Raw genomic sequence first — 20,734 nt, forward strand, 5'->3', positions numbered from 1 at the left:
CAACATTTAAAACTACGAATATTAAATTCTTAGTTTCCCCTACTGGCGTTGTGGTTTCATCCAAAACAAACTTTACCAGGGCATGCCGTGGGAAAAACATACACAGTAGCTTTCAGTTCAGTCCCACCTATTCAAATTTGCGCTATACTAATTACAATATCTTTAGGAAGTCATGGAAATGGGGGAGTCTGTGCCTGTTGCGATTCCTAGTCAAAAACAAAAGAAGAAACAACCCTTTACAAAACAAAAACGATGGACTGATGGGGACAATAATCCATGTTTAACTGTAAGTTGTGAATTAGTAGATAAGGATTGATCATTGATTGAATTGATTGAGTCATGACATGACTTTGAAAGTTTGATTGATTTGACTAAATAATGATGGTGATGCTCTCCTAGTCCTAAGTCCTATTCTCTTCTTCTTCTTTCTCCTCTCCTATCTCCTCTTCTTCATCTTCTCTCTCTTCCCCACCCTCGCTTCTTCCTTCTCCTTCTTTTTTCTTCTATCCATTTCAAGGTGAACAATATTTAATTTTGTTTTGTTGCCAACTGCAACTTGTACAATAAATTATTCATTTGCAACTGACTAGTCGAGCTAGATGTGCAAAAAAAGGTGAGCTTAGCATAGCTCATAGCGTGCGTGGCAGTGAAGATATAGCTAAGGGTAAAAGATGACTTTGTTTTCTGTTCTCTTCTTCACATTTTTTCAGGAAGCAAATGCATCATACCAGTGCCTTCATGATTATAATTTTGACAGGGAGCGATGTAAAGGATACTTTGCTAACTACAAAAACTGCAAGAACTTTTGGGTAAGCACTTCATGAAATGGTAGCAGTATACTTGTACGGTCGGTATATCAAAAGTCCTTTGGAAGCACACAGAGACATTGTGATGTGCATTATACAAGAATTGTTATTATTCTATCGGTATAAAATATTTTAATTAATTTGTGTGATCGAGGAAAATCTGTCCATGACCATCATGATTGTCTTTGGCTGAAAATCTCTTTCTATCAACTCAGATTGAGAGATTTATCTAATTTAAAGGTAAAGACCAGTTTTGGAAACCCCCCCCCCCCTCCCCCTCTTACAATAAAATGGAAGCTCTTATTACCAATCATGTGAAAGAATTGACTCATACATGATGATACAAATTTTTCTGGGAAACCACCTACTACTAATACTTGATATATTTGGTAAATTATTATATCTATCCGCACGTTTCGCGTAGTCCCATATACATCCTTCTGTGTACAGTGCTTGTAACTTTACCAAGACTGGGCCAAATTTCTTATCATTTTGATGATTCAAGAACCTTGCAGTACCGTACACACCAAATATACTTTATATGCTAGATGATCAACCTCTTCTGATCGATTCCACAACTTTTCTTTCACAATGCAATTGAATGACCAGAACTGGTCTTTATTAAAAGAATTCCACTTAAACATCAAAAATCACTTGCTACAAGTTTATTTTTCCTTTATCCTTTTCAGGGCAAGATCATGAAGCAGCGAAGGAAAGATGGAATTACTCCAGTGCTTCCCGGTCCAGAAGAGAGGGAGAAAATATTAGGAGGTCTTACATCATGATACACAGTACACACAGAGCAGAAGCCACACAGACAGTATTCCTAAAGATGAATTGATAATATTTGAATTGCTCTTTGCAATTGAAGGCAAGATGAGATATTTTCTTCTGAATTTGAGAAAATTTGCATTGAAACTGTAAATGCAACACAACATGAATACTACATGTGCCTAGGAACAATTTATGGTTTTCTGTACGGATGAAACCCAATGAAAATTGAGGTAAAGCTGTGTGCTTGGATTTTATATGTGGTATGTTGGACGATCGATCAAAGGACGTGGGTTATAGTTTATACACAAGGAGAACTGCAGGTCAGGAATCCTAGATCTTTTCTACCTGTACTCTTGGCGAAGGACACATATTTTTTTGTCTTAAAATCATGAATGGTGCAAATGGTTTGAATGGTTATCAGTATGAAAGAACACTGAAAATCACAATAAGAAAATTACCATATCCCATTTTTCAGATTCACAGCTCAGTTGCAATTTGATCCTTTGCTGAATTGTCTGATCTCCTATTTGCCTAAAGTTTCAAATTGGTCAGAAAACAAATTTGTCTGTTCTCCATATTAAGATGTAATCATGATTTCATTTAATGTGTCAGTCTAATTTGTTGCCTAATGCCCATTTCAGCTGATATCCATTAAGTGTAATCATCATTTGTAACCATCATGTGTATTTGAGCAAATATCCAATACAATTTTACTGGCCACTGAGGGATTTGTCAGAGGACTTTGTATAACATATGAAGACCAAATATGCAGTAGACAAAATAATCTTGTTGCCCAACTAAACATTAGACTGGCTGATAATTACTGGTAGGCTGGAAATTGAACAAACTGATGATTAATCAAATGGATATTAGATGAACTGGGTGTGGACAAAATAATATTTAGCCGCTTTGGTGGTAGACAAAAGAGGTACAGACAGAACATGAAGATTGCTGTTGTTGTTGGTTTTTATGGCATTTTTCCATCATCATTGGATGACTTTTGCCAGGCAATGTGAGAGGGCGTAGTTCTGGTCCTCTCTGGATACTATATGAATAGTGGAGTTGGATACTTTATGAAATGGCATTAGACCAAATGGCAAAACTACTTTGATGAGTCAAGTTGTAGATTTTTTTCTCATTTGATTATAAACAGAGATTGAGGTTCAATACAGTATCGACATCTTCAGATGATAACTGAATGGTAGTCTTGAGTACTGATAATGTAAGAAAATAAATTCTTACATATTTAACAAGAATCCTGCTCTTCACACGAAACTAAAATGTACCCATTGGTTTCAGTAGAAAAGTATGATTTATGGGATAATTCTGAGTAACGGATGGTACAATTTGAGTTACAAGTCATACTGTTACACCCTAAATGTTTGACGACATCCGTTTTCTTTGCAAATAGGTTTTGTGAGCTTCCAAGTCTGTTGTGGTAGATTTGATATAATGGGATATATGTAGTTTCTATGTGCAGGAGGTCATTATTCGCAGACACCTGATTTGGTAAATGTTAAACCTTAATGGATGTAAAATTCTTGTACACGTACAGCTAACTGGATATCCCAGCAAGAAATACCCCCCCCCCCCCCCCCAGACAGACTTTGGGTGGGGGAAATGTAAGATGATGCCTTTTCCTTCCAAGGCGATTTGAGACGGGAGCAGTGATTTATTCATAAGGCATGTGGGCCATGAAAGTGAAGGCCACTCCCTGTGATTGATTACATCTGTTATTGGGTAAAAAACAAATTCCCCAAGCTCATGTGTCTTTAATCATATCAAGGCACGAAATGTTCACAAATAACGAGTCTTCATGAAATTGACATTCATGCACACACAATTCTCTGACTACAGAAGTCCCAACAACATAATATGTGCAAAGTGTGATAGATATATATTGATACAACGGACTGGTTACACAAGACACAAAGTTTCTATTTTACAATGCATAATTTCAAAGATTTTATTAAGAGAATAATTATATTGCTCATTCAATTGCATAGAGTATAAATATTCATGATATATACTATGTATATTAAAAACCTTGTGCTATAAACAAGAAATATCATCCTGAGTGTTTCTTTGGTATTAAGTATACAATTACACACTTCCACATAATACTCGCTCAATTATAGTTCACATAAGTTGCTTCTTAAATTTCTGTATTTTGTTCACAGTATCAGAGGATACATTTTTCAAAACTTATACCTGAGTTGCTATACATGATTTAAAAGCATATTACCAAATGAGAATATCTACTGTATGCTTTGTGTAGAATTTTTTTTTTTTTTTAAAGGAAAATGCTGATTGAAATACAGTCTTGCTCTACTGGAGCTACAATAATGGCGGTACAATGTACATGTACATTATTTGTCATAATGGATCTTTCTTTCTTCATTACATCAAATTTAGTTCAAATTTCATACATTGCATTAGTCTACCCAAACTTCACAACCCGTTTCAAATATTTTTTCTGCTTTTACTCTTCGACTGGTTTTCAACGTTGTGTTCATCTACAAAATGGCAGATAAAAATAGTTTGAACTGAGAAGTAATTACCCTCTGTCTTGAAATGCACTGAACATTTTACCCTGGAACATGCGGACATTCCTTAAAAAACCTCCATCATCTAAGCTCATACAAGCAGACATGTCAGATTATTCCGTTCCAGTTCCTTGGCACTTTAATATTGTCCATTCCACTTACTACTATGCTGTGACTAATAACTTTAAATTCATAATTCATACTAATAATGTCAAATATATAATGCAAACTAATAATTTCAAATTTATAATGCAAACTAATAATTTCAAATTTATAATGCAAACTAATAATTTCAAATTTATAATGCAAACTAATAATTTCAAATTTATAATTCAAACTAATAATTTATAATTTATAATTTATAATTTATAATTCAAACTAATCATTTCAAATTCACAATTCAAACTAATAATTTAAAATTCAAAATTCATATAAAAAAAAGAAACTACACACATATTTTTTCTTTGGTCAATGAGTGGTACATTAGGCCAAATAAAAAAAAAAAATGTTTAGCGTCCTGTTTTTTCGAAAAATAGGAAGGAGGAGGCCCTTTTTTTTCTTTCAAAATGGCCGCTCGGTACATTTTCCTTGACAGTCGGCTATTTTTCAAGATGGCCGCCAACATTTTTTTTTTTTTTTTTTAAATCAGAAATAGATCCATTTTAGCAGTGTTTTTATGTTTTTTTTTCTTTAAAAAAAAAAAATTCAAAAAAAATTTCAAAAAAACCCCCCCAAAAATAGGAGGCGGCCCCCAAAAAGGAAGCGGGCGGGGACGCTAAACATGTATATTTTGTTTAAATGGCCTTATATCTTTGGTAGTGGTTCATGTAATCGCTACTATACTATAAATAATTAAGTAGTTAAGTACACAATTGTCTACTTCTAGTCGAGGCACATTCCAGTGTAAAACTGGCGCATTTCTCAAATACGCGTAAACAGTTTACTCATGATTGATATACTGATACAAGAGGGCTATCTGTGTAGTGATGACTCCAGGGTCCCATTTCACAAAACTTGTCATTAGTGACAAATATTTATTTTTTGTTGTTATAAGCTACTGAAATCCTTGCTTCTGATTGGTAATCAGCAGATTTATCACTGATTTTTGTCATTTGTCATTGAAAAAAGGCTTTGTGAAACGGGTCCAGGTTTCTCTCAAGGTCTCTGAAGCAATATCGCAAACTTCAAATTCAAAACCGGTATATGCTGCTAGTAGATAAAAGGAATCAATGCTTTTCTGTTGGTCGGGTATTCCTTGAATTTGTTCTTGTACCTGTAGTAAAAATACAACAGATTGTCTGTTATTTTGCATTGCATCAAATTCACTGACAAGTTTATCATCTTCTTTTCTTTAGGGGTGTATAGAAGATTTTCCCTCTAAATTTGATATTTTGTTTTGGATATTCAGCCATCAAAAACAGTTTTGACTGCTTCATATTTCACCCCTCCCCAAAAAAATCTTATTCTGCTGTACCTACCTGTAAAACTTTATATTCAAAATAATTATCTGATAATTAGAAGGACATTAATGGACAAGACCAAGATATTTTGTCCCATATACAGTAAACAATTTAATTATTCATATCCCTTGTAAATTTGATGTTTCTTGTGTTTTGTAACTCAAGAAGGAAATGTGGAGTGGTTGAATTAGGGCCTTAGTGGAATACTTTAATATGTCACATTCTCAAGAAACACAAATTCAGAAGAAAAAAAAAATTTCACATACAGGTACCAGTACTTAAAAATTACAAAACTTGGTAAGGGTATGAATAATTGAGTTGTTAACTGTATATTATTCTACCAGCATCCTCAAAACTTTTACTGTACTTGACAGTTTTCTCAAAATTGATTTCTCTTTCTAGAGCTTTAATCAGAATAAAAATACAGCAAATGACACTTGCCATGTACATTTATATTCATTTTTCCTTATTCTTGGAAATGTACAGCGGGACAGCAAATTACAAAATACTTTGGATTCGCCCTAATATCTTAAAGCCCCACTGCAGTACTTATAGCTACTTGCTCCCTCTTTATACCAAACAATGCCTAATCAGTGCCGGTAGGTCCCCCATGTTCCTCTTTTTCTTGTGTTAATTAAATTGAGAGCTGATTTGATGAGATAACCACCTGTCAGTGATCTTGTAGGGAGGTCTAATTCCCCCTGGCCAAACTAGTGCAGAGGGGCTTTAGATCGCAAAGTTTACCCCCCTTCTGTTTCTCAGCCAACAACACACATACATACCATTGATGATTGTCTCTTGACCGAGGTATGAATGTTGAGCAGCCAAAGAGCCACCACACCAGTCCAGCTGCTGACCAGTTAGCCAGAGCCCAGCCGAACCACTCGATCAGCTCCCCCAGGTAGTTTGGGCAGGACACCAGCTCAAAGAGACCTCCACGGGGGATGTAGTACCCTCCACCACCTGTACGATAGACACACCCGTTTCAGATACATCATGGTAAAATAGACAAAGATTTGCTTTCTTGATTCAAAAGGTTGTCTAGCAAAAAGCCTCTTGCATGGACAGTTGAAATTAAACAAATAATCATTTGGAAATAATCAGGAAAGCTAATTTTGAAATGCCTTGTAATTGTTATCTATTTATTTATTGTTTTGTTTTGTTTTGCTCAAAGGAACAAAGAAAGGTGGTCCTAGTAGACAAGGTGGTCTTTATGTACAGGCTTCATTAAGCTACTGACTATTCAAAGGTCCATATTAACAGGTACTCTTTCTATAGAGGTGGTCAGAATAAACTGAAAAATAATGTTGGGTAAATTCTGAAACTTAGAATAAGTGGAGGAGCAACAGATACCCAGGGAATATGTCTGACTTTCTTTACAATTATGCTTTGTTTATGTTCAAAGAATTATCATACCTGTGTGTCCTTTTTTGATTTATTGACTGGAGCCCTAAATATTCCCTCATAAATTAACAAGTAGAAGAAGCGGCATCAAAAGCATATGTTTCTGATTACTAATACAGTATAATTATAGCAGTCCATATAATATGCACTACAATCAAACCTGTCTTAGTGGCCACCTCTCTATAAAGGCCACCTGTCTGTAGGGGCAATGCACTTTGTTTCCTTTGAGAGAGAAATGTGTGTTGTAGAACCTGTCTAGAAAGGCCATCCGTCTACAGTGGCCACTTTTTCTGTTTCCCTTGGGTGGCCTTTATAGACAGGTTTGACTGTATTTCAGAATACGCTCTGTACTTACCCGATGATCTTAGACTCCTTAGTTTCCAGTCTGCCCATCTGTTGATGATGAATCCAATCACATACAGTGCCACACCAATAATAAACCTTGGATCGCTAGAAAAAAAGAGGTGTAGAAAATGCAGTAAAAAAAAACATTTTGAGATTCACAAACCATGCAGACTACCGAACCAAATACAAAAAAACAAAAATGTTCTACATTTCAGCTAAGATTATTATACATTTGTGTTTGTTGTTCAATTTTTTTGTCAATACCACACAAATTTTGTTGACAACAAGTATAACAGTTCTTTTTAGTTCTGAAGAACTATATCAAGATCATAATCATAAATGTCAGTCAATTGAACTGACATATATATATAGAAGAAAAAAATGTAGCCTTGGTCAAGCAAGCAAAGGTGATTATCTTTACCCCCCCCCCCCCCCCCCCCCCCCCCCCCCCCAACAACAAATACAGAATCAGTTACATAACAACATAGTATTTCTCTCACCTATGTTTTATTCCTTTCATCAGTTTGGCTACATTAAATATCTTTCTATTCCATACTCACTAGTAATAGTTGTCACTATATTTTGCTGATCCCGCCCAGTCAGCATTCACAAAACTGAAAATTGAGTTTGGAACTATTCCTGCAACAGTGATCCTGTGGAAGATACACAGAGAGAGCGAGAGAGAGAGAGGAGGGAGAGGGTCAGAGAGAGAGAGAGAGAGAGAGAGAGAGAAAGAAAGAAAATAAGAATATTTATGTTAACTGATTATATTCTGTGTTATTATACATTTAAAGTTGTTTAACATTCAACAATAGGGAGAGAGTCTCTAATCCACAATCGAATACCTAAATAATAATAAATAATTTTAAAAGCTCTGCTTAAAATCTTTGTTAGTACAAATACCTGGTAGAAAATGGAAATGTTTAAAAATTGAATAAATGTATGGACATACCACAGAGGAACTTTAGCCTTGCTGTACTTCATGATACAGGGATGTATGAACCCTCGATGAAAGTAATGAGCCATGAAGAGAGACAGGAAAACCACATTGACGGGATCAGTAATGTCACCATAGAGAAAAAACACCTGAAGAGAAAACAAATACCGGTAGATAAAATAACTACTAGAATGTTCGACACTGTGACATCTGAAAAAAAAGTATAGAGAAATTTAGAATCTAATTCATGCACGAAACTGTAACATTATTTGTGAAATATTCATGCTGTAAAAAAGGGAAACATAATAAAATTCCTTTATCGAACAAAAGGTTTTTTGTCACAACAATAATTTCAAAGAGTGTCACAAATGCTTCTGGTTTTATAGTACCGATAAATTGGATACTGGTAAAATGCTCCATTTCATCAATGAGAACCCTGCCAGAAGCAGTCACAAAATACAAGAATAGTAATCATAATATTCTGAGTTTAAATAGTGCTAAATACAGCGACGATGTCTCCAAGTGCTTTTACAGATATCTAACTATATACCATGATTGTTGGATTCATAATTTCCCCACATATAATGTGTGCACATTCTTCACTCCCTGTGGACCAATCCAGCCAGGCACCAGCTCATCAGACGCTCACAATAATAAGTAAGCTACAATGTCATTCATCACCTGGGTATAGAGTGGCAAATGTGGACTTATGTGCTGGGCTGGGATTCGAACCCCAAACTCTTGAATTGATAGTCAAGTGCATAAACCATGACACCTCCACATATATTCCTAAACTGTCTGTTTTCCCAATAGGTGTTGTGGTCTAGTGGATAAGTCACCCAACTGCAAAACACAAGGTACAGGGTTCAAGTTCCGCCGCAGCACTTATGTCCTTTGGCAAGATGTTAATCTACATTTGCCACTCTCCACCCAGGTGTTAAATGGGTACCTGGTAGAATACGAAAGTTAATGTGGTTGGATGAGCAAGTGTGCGGGTAAGCCTGATTTTGATGACCATGGTAATAATATATCTGTAAAGTGCTTTAGCACATCGTTGTACCGATGTATAGGGCGCTATATAAAAGCGAAATATTATTATTATTATTATTAATATAGAATTGCTCTATTTGCACTTACCAAAGGAAAGAGAATGCAACCTGGAGGTCCATCAGAGAAAAAGTGACCAATCCGCTGAGGGATAAGACAGCCACTCCTTACTTTACTTACTTTACTTTACTTTAAAACACGATGTTGTAGGTCTAAGCCTGTTCATCGATCCAGGATTCTTCCGTGATTACTGCTATTTTGTGGAGGGAGGAGGTTGTGTAATAACATGAGACAATAGACAACACCTAGACCGGCTCATACAGAAGGCTTACTGGTACACTCTTTGACCAGTGACTATCAAGTCTATTCTTAAAAGAGTTTACCGACCCAGCTGCCACAACGTTTTCTGGGAGACCGTTCCACAGTTCCACGACTCTATTGCTAAAAAAGTATTTTCTTATATCTAGCCTTGAATATTTCTTTTCAAGTTTTCTAGAGTGACCTCGAGTTCGATCTTCTGTACTCATCTTAAAGGGCATCTCTTGCACAGTGTACAAGCCATTCACGTACTTATACACATCGATCATGTCCCCCCTTTTACGCCTGTGAACAAGAGTTGGTAGTTTGAGTTTGGTCAAGCGCTCCTGGTATGTTAAATTTCTAAGGCCAGGAATAATCTTTGTTGCACGTCTTTGTACGCTCTCCAACATTCTCTGTTCTCCTAATCTGTATGGGGACCATGCGGCTTGTCCATATTCTAAAATGGGCCTAACGAGGCCTTTAAACAAAAACGGCATAGTATCAGTATTGAGGTACATAAATGTCCTACGGATAACTCCAAGTACTCGATTCGCTTTGAGAACTGTTTGGGAAATGTGATCTTTAAATGATAGTTGTGAATCTACTAGGACACCTAGGTCCTTTTCTACTTTTGTAACAGATAGTGTTACAGAGTCTGTCCCCTTTTTCATACAATAGTCTGTAGAGGCTTCTGCCGGTAACTTCCCAAGCCTTAAAACAGTACACTTATCAGGATGAAAGCAAAGCTGCCATTTCTCAGCCCATTCTTCCATACGTGACAGATCCTCTTGAAGTTGCTTTCTTAAATCTGCAGTATCAGCACGGACATACAACTTTGTGTCGTCCGCAAACATCGAAATATTTGAGTTGACAACTTTTGGAAGGTCATTGACAAATAGCAAAAATAAACATGGACCCAACACACTGCCCTGCGGCACTCCACTCAGGACTTTGCCCCACTTAGACTGCTTGCCTCTGACCACTACTCTTTGCTGCCGTCCACTCAGAAAAGACTCTAACCATGCAAGTACATTCCCACGAACTCCATACGATTCTAATTTGAGAAGCAGTCGGTGGTGAGGCACCGTATCGAACGCCTTCATGAAGTCCAAATATATGGCATCTACTGTGCCTCCATCATCCAAAATCTGTGTCCACTGGTCCAACACTTCTAAAAGATTGGTGATGCAAGACCGACCAACTACAAACCCATGCTGGTGAACTGAAATCAAATCATTCGTCATAAGATGGTCAAGCAATTGCTTACGCACAAGATTCTCCATCATTTTACAAATAATGCTTGTTAGACTAACTGGCCTATAATTTTTACTATCACTTTTGTTACCTTTCTTGAAAATCGGGGTAACATTTGCAGATTTCCAGTCCTGGGGTAACTGTTTACTTTCAAGACTCTTTTGGAACAGCAAAGAAATCGGTAGAGCTAACACATCTGCTAGTTCTTTTAGTAGACGGGGATGTATTTTGTCAGGCCCCGGAGATTTATTAGGCTTAAGTCTACGCAATAATTCAAACACATCTCCTGACGTAATCTGTATGTCGTCTAGTGGAGTGTCAAATTCAACATCTAAAGGGAGAGGAATATCTTGTAAATCTTCCTGGGTGAAAACTGAAGAGAAGAAATCTTGCAAAACCTCAGCCTTCTCCTGATCCGTTTCTGTTTTACTCCCATCAGGTTTGGTTAAATTACAGACACTTTCCCGAGTTGTTATTTTTGAGTTTACATATGACCAGAAGGCTCTTGCATTCTTCTTAACTCCTGAGGCTATATATTTCTCATATGAACTCACCGCCTTCCTACACTGCCACCTTGCTTGGTTGCTGGATCTACTATAACAACGTCTTTGCTGTTCAATTTCTGCACTAGAATACTTTTCCCGATTTTTTTCGCTTTTCATCTCTTGCCACTTTCTGAAATGTCTATGTTTTTCTCTAACCACTTCCAGAGTCTCTCTGTTCATCCAATGTTTTTTCCTCTGACTTACGTTTAGTGTTTTCTTTGGTGTATAACGATTAAAGATGTCTAACAGTGTAGTTTTGAAGAAAGACCATGATTTTTCCATGGACATCTCCCAAAATTCATTATTCCAATCAATTTCCATAATCTTATCATACATTGCATCATAGTCTGCTTTATCATATGTAGCGTATAACCAACCAATCGGACTGACTGCACTTCAATAAATAGTGACAATTTCAAGCATGATGCGATACCGTTCACAAAAGGCGGTTCAACCTGAAATTTAATCAGAATTAAACAATCATAAATAATATGTCAATTTTAAACTGTTTACAAACAATCTTGCATCAAATTAGTTGTATGATTAATGCATGTCTACTGAAGTTACATATTACACTGAATTCCTCTTTATATACATGTCTACAGTTACCAGAATTTATCTACATTCTGTCACTTTATACAACTGCCTATATATAAATGATATTAAAATAACACAACACGGTCTGTACAACAGACTATCCCCATAGCACTACACACATGAACCGTATTATGTAACTGCACGTGTAATGCATCATACAAAGTTACTGTGCGTACAAATCACTTTCATAACAAATTTTATACATCAAATTATCTGAAAACTATGAACTGTATAAACCAACACCCAACTCAAACTGACGGCTAGTTATCAATTATCAACATCATATGTTCAAATTATACTCACAACATTGGGCTTGTCTGGAAATACTAAATATTGATCGCAATCAGAAGGATGACTTTTCCCAAAATTGAGAATCATTTGCAGCTAAATTGTTACGCCCCCACTCGGCAGACCAAAAATTCAACCAAAAAAAACATCGCTTCTGACGTCATACTCCGATCGTCAACTAAAACAAAAAATGTCCTCACAAACAGAGATTAGTATCTTACATTCCGGCCCCTAAATGTGAAGATTTTACTGAACATTTACTTCTCTAATCTCTTCTTATTCTCAACCTGGACTTACAGGTATATATTTATCCAAAATTCCAAAGGAATCCCAAAATTTAAAACATAGCTATCTATACTGAATGCCTTCATACACCAATTAACAAATAAACTAATTTACATTAATTTTCATGAACACCTAAGCAACCAAACAACTTTCTTTGCAAACGAAAAAGAAAAAAATTGTTCATGTCTAGATTTCCTTGTTACAACACCAAAAAGGACTACAATTTCCTTTTCAAATAAACTTTCAACAAAGTTGGTTGCCATACTACCTGTATCAATGTATAACATGCTTCAATAAATTAACTTTATAAATTCTCACATTAAAATATGAAAACCAAAATTTCACTCTAAAAAATCTCTGTTGGCAACTGTTACCACTACAACCACTTCTTTCAATCCCATACAAACTAAAAAAGAAATCTTATTATGTGTCACCCAATAAAAGGAAATATTGATTCTGTAATCAACACTATGTACGATTTCACAGATACTGTTTAAAACTGAATTGAATTCACATACCAATTCCAGTACACATAGAGTCATGTTGTTGTACCCAAATATAACTTCACAAGACATTATCTGCTAGAAAATATAAATTTTCCTAGTCGAAACTTCCAAGTCCCTACATAGACAAATACATCATCTGCATATACCATTTCAATCTTTCTATACACAATCTGCATATATGACATTATCGATTCTGGTATTACATATTCTACCAAATAGCCAACGCCATGTAATTTGGTTGTCATGGAAACAGTAATAAACGACATATCATCAACATGTATAACTGATTTGAATGTATTCATTCTGCTACTTTAAGCTTTCTCCTCTGGAAATAAACCTAATATAGAATACATACAAATGCATTCATCATATGAATATAAAGGAAAAGCACATTTACCATTTCTAATAAATATAAAGTTTGTTTAGAAGGTTGAAAAACAAAAACGTTACTTTCCAATATCATGCTAACATAAATTACACCATGTCAGTCTTGCATTATGGTATAATCCATTTTCTTCAAAAATCTTGTTCTTTGACCTTCTCTGAGTTATTAGAGGATCAGAATAATATGTATTTCCTCTTATGACTAAATATCAACTTTGTCTTGCAACATATTTTCTTGCTTAGAACTTCTTCTGAAACGCTGAACCTTCCTCAAATTTCTTGTAAAAGTCTCTAAAAATTCTCTGAAAGTTGCTCAAATGTTGACACTTAGTCCATGATGCTGATGCACAAAAATTCCTCAATTTCTTGACTGATCAATGTTACTCTAATACGCGATAAGATCGATGTCAGTTCCGCTTTCTGGTTTTAAGAACACAAAACACAAATACCTCTACAATTGGCACGGGACAGCGCTAGGCTTGACCCCTCATCTTAGAAACACAAAAATGTTTCTAAGAATCTGCCTCCAAAATTAAACAGAGCTTAGTAACTGGTCTCCCGCAGTACGCTGGTTCAGGTCTTCACTTCACACTGTCGATCGAAGCCTTTCTCGTCTGGCCATGTCTGAAGGACTCTTCCCAAAGGCCAAACATTGCGGGGTGTGTGCTCGTCGACTGACAGTACCAAATCGTAAACCTGGATGAGGGAGGTATCGACATGTTACGTCACCTGGTTGACAATCTTGCTCTTCCACCTCCTCGGCATAACCTTCTGTGTACTTGTTGTGCAGAGCATCATCTCTACCTAGCTTCCTTCTAAGACTCTGCAACCTTTGTTCTGCTACCCATGGTTTGTCTGTCAAGCTACATGTAGGTCGTTTCTCCTTGAAGGGTATGTGAAACTGGTACTGTTCCATCTCTATGCACTTCCCTTCATTCTGTATTTCAAGAGTCTTTCTGTCATTCACCGACATTCCTTTGTCTGGAATAGCAGCAGCAGGGCCATGCAAGGACCATCCAAGTACAGTATGTACACTCTCTAAGGGCATCAGGGCAAATGGCGCATCTTGCCCTATCAGGAGTCCCACTTCTTGTCCGCAGGCAAATGGTAGATCCAGCCCCTCTAAGTGCTGCCATCCTTCTAAGTCTGGCATACTGGCCATGTCATCACTCAGTAAGTCGGTCTTCCTGTTGGTAGAAACCTTCTGAAGCTTCACTCTTTCTGTCATGAGACCTGTGTCTACCATACGACTCACAACTTGAGTCTGGATCCTTCCATCAGGATCGTCCAAAGTTGATATGGAAAGTATGCGCTCTTCCCCCTGTGCTGACACTTTCCTTACTAGGCCCTCTGTGCAGAAGAAAGTGGTCGAACCAGAGTCCAGTAGAGCGTAGGTCCGAACACATCTATCTCCATCTGCTGCCTGAACATGCACTGGACCTATGGGAAGTACACATCGCATACCGGCCCCTATGGCGATTCCGTAACTTGCTTCTGACCCAGTTAATATGGAGCCATTCTGTTCTGTGGTTTCACTCTGATTAGTGGTGGTATCATACTTCAAGGGCTCTCCATGCTGGGAGAAGTCCTTGTCTGTTACAGTAGTGCTGACCATGTTGGGTTGCAACTCTGAGGGCTGTCTCAGCTGGTAGACACCCTTCTCTAAATCTATAGCCATGCTGGGCTCCATCGTCAAGGCCCCTCTTCGTTGAGAGACATCTTCATCTGCAGCAGCAGTCATGCTCTCTCCACACTGGGAGAAGTCCTTGTCTGTAGTGCTGACCATGTTGGGTTGCAACTCTGAGGGCTGTCTCAGCTGGTAGACACCCTTCTCTGAATCTGTAGCCATGCTGGGCTCTGTCGTCAAGGCCCCTCTTCGTTGAGAGACATCTTCATCTGCAGCAGCAGTCATGCTCTCTCCATGCTGGGAGAAGTCCTTGTCTGTAGTGCTGACCCTGTTAGGTTGCACCTGTGAGGGCTGTCTCAGCTGGTAGACAGCCTTCTCTAAATCTGTAGCCATGCTGGGCTCCGTCGTCAAGGCCCCTCTTCGTTGGGAGACATCTTTATCTACAGCAGCAGTCATGCTCTCTCCACGCTGGGAGAAGTCCTTGTCTGTAGTGCTGACCCTGTTAGGTTGCACCTGTGAGGGCTGTCTCAGCTGGTAGACAGCCTTCTCTAAATCTGTAGCCATGCTGGGCTCCGTCGTCAAGGCCCCTCTTCGTTGGGAGACATCTTTATCTACAGCAGCAGTCATGCTCTCTCCATGCTGGGAGAAAACCTCTTCCTCAGCTTTTGCCATGCTGAGTCTTGTCTGTAGCTCAAGCTTACACCTTCTCTGCTTCAGCTTAAACTCCTCCAGTTCAAGAGCTTGTTGTTCATTGAGAGCTGCTGCCTGGGCTGCCAAGGCCGCTCTCTTCACCATTGCTTTGACTCTAGCTCTGGAGGTACTGCTCGTACTGCTCTTGCCAGTCTGGCTTGCTGAATCCCTGGGCTTGACGGACTCTAGATGGGACATATCGCTCATGTTGACTTAAAGCACTGTTGTTGAACTTGATGTAGCGTATAACCAACCAATCGGACTGACTGCACTTCAATAAATAGTGACAATTTCAAGCATGATGCGATACCGTTCACAAAAGGCGGTTCAACCTGAAATTTAATCAGAATTAAACAATCATAAATAATATGTCAATTTTAAACTGTTTACAAACAATCTTGCATCAAATTAGTTGTATGATTAATGCATGTCTACTGAAGTTACATATTACACTGAATTCCTCTTTATATACATGTCTACAGTTACCAGAATTTATCTACATTCTGTCACTTTATACAACTGCCTATATATAAATGATATTAAAATAACACAACACGGTCTGTACAACAGACTATCCCCATAGCACTACACACATGAACCGTATTATGTAACTGCACGTGTAATGCATCATACAAAGTTACTGTGCGTACAAATCACTTTCATAACAAATTTTATACATCAAATTATCTGAAAACTATGAACTGTATAAACCAACACCCAACTCAAACTGACGGCTAGTTATCAATTATCAACATCATATGTTCAAATTATACTCACAACATTGGGCTTGTCTGGAAATACTAAATATTGATCGCAATCAGAAGGATGACTTTTCCCAAAATTGAGAATCATTTGCAGCTAAATTGTTACGCCCCCACTCGGCAGACCAAAAATTCAACCAAAAAAAACATCGCTTCTGACGTCATACTCCGATCGTCAACTAAAACAAAAAATGTCCTCACAAACAGAGATTAGTATCTTACATCATAAATGTATCTTGTTTCTCCAGTTTTGGCGCCTTGGCCTCTTATTTTCATGTCAAAAATCAATGTATAATGATCACTTCTGCCAAGACTGGCAGAGGTTGTAATATCTGCAATAGCATGTTCATTAGCTGTAAAAACCAAGTCTAAGACATTGGAACATTGGCCACTACGGTGCCGTGTAGGCTGAACTTGGTGCTGTACTAGGAAAGCATCTTTAGTGCTCTCAATAAATTTATGAGCTGGATGCTCTACACCCTTTGTACAAGATTCTAATCCCCAGTCTATGTCTGGAAAATTAAAATCCCCAATTAACAAAACATCCTGAAAGGTACTCTGACCCACTTCTTGGAAAAGTGCACACAACCCATCATTTACACGGTTATCTGCGTTTGGACTTCTATAAAAAAGACCTACAAGGAGTTTACCACCTTCCTGAAAATCAACTGTGGCAAAAACTGCTTCTTTGAAGCTACTAACAGAAAAACTTGTATAGGCCTCTGCTTTGAGGCTCTTACATATATACAAACAAATCCCACGGCCATTTTCGTAGAGATTATGAAAAATATCGAAACTATCTAGCTTCACTTCAGCTACTTCAACATTGTAACGTAAATTCTTTGGCTTAACTTCTGTAATGCCAATTATATGTGGTTTATACAAAGTAATGATTGATTTAAATTCATCTCTTTTATTCAATAATGAATCTACATTTGCATAAATGCACTTGAGTTTATTAAGTTTACAACCTACTGGTTGATTTCTGGGAAGTCTTCGCGGCTCTCCAGGTCTTTTGCTTGTTCTACGGGTGTTTTGTTTGTCTTTCTTCTCACATTTGTTTCCATTCTCTTTGCTTGTGCTGCTTCTATATATGTCCCGATGTTGGTCACCCTTCCCCTCCTTCTCACCCACTGTGCATTCATATCCCCTTGACGGGCTGACTCTCCCTTTTTTTCCTGCAATTCCATGTATAAGTTTTTTTCTTCCTCTCTTTGGATCGGGGTTAAGTCTCTACGAATAACAACTCTCTTTGTGTTAACAAATTGTTTTAGTCGCGGAGCTGATTTTATGATCGAGTCCCTTTCTTTGACTGTTTCGGTGCTAACTCTAAGGGGGCGTGGTTTGCCAGCGGCCGTTTCCCTGCTGTATTTCCCCAAACGTCTAACGTCTATGATCTTAGTGGGTGGAGCATCAATCTGTGTGAGTATTGCCCGAAACAAGTTAGTATCTTCCTCTTTCCTAATCTTATCATCTATGCTATCACTCTCCTGAACGTTGAAAACCACAGCATTTAGTTTTCTTACCTCTCTCTCTTCCATTTCACTCACACAGAGTCCAACATCTTTGTTTGCATTTGTTTGTCGGTCCACTTTCAGCGAGTCCAAATCAGATTTGACTGCAGTGAGTTGTGTCTGGATGGAAACAACCTCAGACCTATCAGCCTTTTGGTCAATTTTGCCTATCAGGAGTTGTATATTGGTTGTAAACATTTCCATAGCCTTGTCTAACTTATTCTCAATGCTGGCAAGTCTATCAATGCCAGTTGGAAGCTGCGCCTGAGCCAAAGGATCTTTTAAACACCTGGGGCACTTCCACTGTATCTCAGGCTTAGATAATAACTTCTTTTCAGTTTTGTTGTATGGTAAACACTTGAAACACATCCATCCACCACATAAACCACACTGTAACATGTCAACCTTTGTGGAGTCCTTGTACACAGAGTTACATGGGCCAATGCATGCTGTTCCATCTGAACTCACTGAAAGTGAAGCATTGCCGTTGGGCTGCAACACCGATATTGTATTGTCAGCCCTACCAGTTTGGCTCTGAGAATCAGTCTGGGAAATTATCAGCAAATCGTCACTGATATTACTTGCAGCCATGATTTTTTTTTTTTAATTACAAAATTTAGATCTAAAATCCTCTTTATATAGACTAGACTAGACACTCTACTTCTTAATTAATTTAATCAATTAAGTACAACCAAGCACAGGAGCTAGTAAATAGCCAACAGTGGATAGTCAACAGACAGACACACACAGTACACTGCATGTGCACTGACACTATCATCCACACACAACAACCTAATTAATACACAGACCAAAGTCAAAAAGATGTCACAAACTCAAACTTCCAGAAGCATGTCTGGGACTATGGGGTCTGGAGAAATCAAGATGGCTGCCAAGGACTTTCAGCTTGATCCAAATGAAAAACTTCTGAATCACTTCAATTGAGCATCAATCCAACTCACAAAAATCCATGAAATTATGCTGGGATATCAAAATAGCTGCTGAAACACACAAATTCCTGTAAAAGCTTGAAAATAAGGTGATATTTTAGCAAATTATCTAGAGCAAGGCCCTAGGGTGTCTTATCTCAATCACAACCTCCTTATAGCTGTCTCATCTTTTCTCTGAAATGAAGAAAAAAATTGTAAACATTGAAGAGAAACTACTAATTGAAAGATTCTTTGAAGATGTGAATAATCAAGGTTAACATGGGAGGAATTGGTGTATAAAATACTTTTCTGTTCACAGGAGCTGTTTTAGGATTTGGCGTTGTATAAGTGCAATTGTTTTAACAGTACAACATTCAAGTATTACATTGTTTTTTTTTTACCAGAGCTATTTTTCAAGCTATTTTACAAGTGCTAAATCACTCCTGTCTAAATTTAGAAATCAAACAGTTTCTCTCCCCCCATGTGACTTGGCAAAATAAAACAAACTTAATTATCATGGAACAGCACATGACCTAGGGCCTATACTTAATACATGCACACAAAAACATTAAATGAATAAAAAGATCTGTAAATTGGTAAATAGATCTTTAGACTGAATACAGCAAACAAATATGAAGGAAAATATTTTATTAATAAAAGGTCAGTTCCTACAATTAATCTTTGCCCCAATTCTATTACCTGTAGTTGTGTTATTGAGTCTTGTTCAGTTGCCGATACATCATCTCCATCAGTAAGTTCGACACGAGTAGCTCCATTTTCGGTGACCTCCTTATAAGAGCTCACCTTGTCCTCGTGTTTACCGTAGGTGGCGGGCTCCCGAAACTGAACCACGAAGGAGATAAGTGTAAAGACTGCACCAAAGATGACGAGGCCATAGTGGACCCAGTAATGGACGTTGTCCACGTCAAACTCCCAAGGGATGGGCTGCAGACGAAAAATTGATATTCACAAATATGACATGACATTCAGTGGTCACAATTTTGTTGTGTACCATACTTAGGCAAGCAATTTATTATTAAATTAGCAAAGTTTTTATTCACTTCAAACATGTCAATGCTGGTCTCTGAGATTTTGGAGTCATGCATGGCAGGTATGATTGGGGAAGCTGGAAGCGGAAGAGAAGAGCATCTTCATGATCTTCAAAGTTCAATCTTATTTCTGAAGAGTGAAGTTCATCTTGCTTAGCCTAGGCTTAGGCTAGTTAGATAATAATCAATTTAAAAAAATTTAACAGAACTGTATGGGCTAAAATAAGTTGAAATGACCAAACCAAGAATGTTATCAATCAGAATTAAATGTTGAAATTTAATATCTGTCATTGTCAAAACTCTCGATCTCATTGACATTGATGATTCTCTCTCTCACTCAGTCTCAGTCTCATTTTCTCAATGCATTCTTATTCCATCTTTTCATTTACCTCAAAAGTAGCCGATGTGTTGCTTGATGAATCCATACTGTTCTCTTATTACAACGAACGAAATGTGGGAATGTATAAAAGTCTTGAACATGAACTTAATGTACAAAGACGAGGTGATTAGCCTTTTCTGTTTACAAGAGTTGTGCAAGAATATATGTTGTTAAACTAGTTTTAATAGAAGGCATTTTATTAATATTTTTCCAATTATTAATGATTGTATGAAACTTTTCGTTGTTTTTATGGATTAGCTGTATTTTTTTGTAATTAGAAACTATTTCAATTGATCCCGTGACATGATAT

General features: G+C 37.4%; 4 protein-coding genes across 5 annotated transcripts; 1 reads left to right on the plus strand and 3 right to left on the minus strand.

Annotated features, from left to right (window-relative positions):
* Positions 1-61: 61 nt before the first annotated feature.
* Positions 62-3,646, plus strand: LOC582890 (coiled-coil-helix-coiled-coil-helix domain-containing protein 7). The gene is made up of 3 exons (XM_011668656.2): positions 62-286; positions 711-809; positions 1,496-3,646. Exons 1-3 carry the CDS (start codon positions 173-175, stop codon positions 1,589-1,591), a joined length of 309 nt encoding a protein of 102 aa, XP_011666958.1. The 5' UTR covers positions 62-172; the 3' UTR covers positions 1,592-3,646.
* A 1,226-nt stretch (positions 3,647-4,872) lies between these two features.
* Positions 4,873-9,482, minus strand: LOC100891309 (steroid 5-alpha-reductase DET2). The gene is made up of 6 exons (XM_030983135.1): positions 9,410-9,482; positions 8,288-8,421; positions 7,896-7,988; positions 7,346-7,440; positions 6,369-6,549; positions 4,873-5,399 (listed from the first exon to the last, which is right to left on the minus strand). The coding sequence occupies exons 2-6, from the start codon at positions 8,359-8,361 to the stop codon at positions 5,336-5,338; spliced, it is 507 nt and encodes a 168-aa protein (XP_030838995.1). The 5' UTR covers positions 8,362-8,421; positions 9,410-9,482; the 3' UTR covers positions 4,873-5,335.
* Positions 9,483-11,778: 2,296 nt separating this feature from the next.
* On the minus strand, positions 11,779-16,772 carry LOC105439505. 2 transcript variants are annotated; one of them, XR_004063737.1, is made up of 2 exons: positions 12,319-16,772; positions 11,779-11,873 (listed from the first exon to the last, which is right to left on the minus strand). XR_004063737.1 is itself a non-coding variant. In XM_030983134.1 (2 exons), the coding sequence occupies exon 2, from the start codon at positions 16,000-16,002 to the stop codon at positions 14,065-14,067; it is 1,938 nt and encodes a 645-aa protein (XP_030838994.1). In that variant the 5' UTR covers positions 16,003-16,127; positions 16,573-16,772; the 3' UTR covers positions 11,844-14,064. The 2 variants fall into 2 exon arrangements, 1 of the variants encoding a protein (XP_030838994.1); XM_030983134.1 differs by having other exon boundaries at positions 11,844-16,127; positions 16,573-16,772.
* Positions 16,773-19,158: 2,386 nt separating this feature from the next.
* On the minus strand, positions 19,159-20,573 carry LOC105439652. Its single transcript, XM_011668875.1, has 3 exons — positions 20,435-20,573; positions 19,696-19,941; positions 19,159-19,191 (listed from the first exon to the last, which is right to left on the minus strand). Exons 1-3 carry the CDS (start codon positions 20,468-20,470, stop codon positions 19,159-19,161), a joined length of 315 nt encoding a protein of 104 aa, XP_011667177.1. The 5' UTR covers positions 20,471-20,573.
* Between the last annotated feature and the right edge of the window lie 161 nt (positions 20,574-20,734).

The sequence above is a fragment of the Strongylocentrotus purpuratus genome, unplaced genomic scaffold, assembly GCF_000002235.5.
Source record: "Strongylocentrotus purpuratus isolate Spur 01 unplaced genomic scaffold, Spur_5.0 spur5_scaffold_13, whole genome shotgun sequence".
NCBI classification, from domain to species: domain Eukaryota; kingdom Metazoa; phylum Echinodermata; class Echinoidea; order Camarodonta; family Strongylocentrotidae; genus Strongylocentrotus; species Strongylocentrotus purpuratus.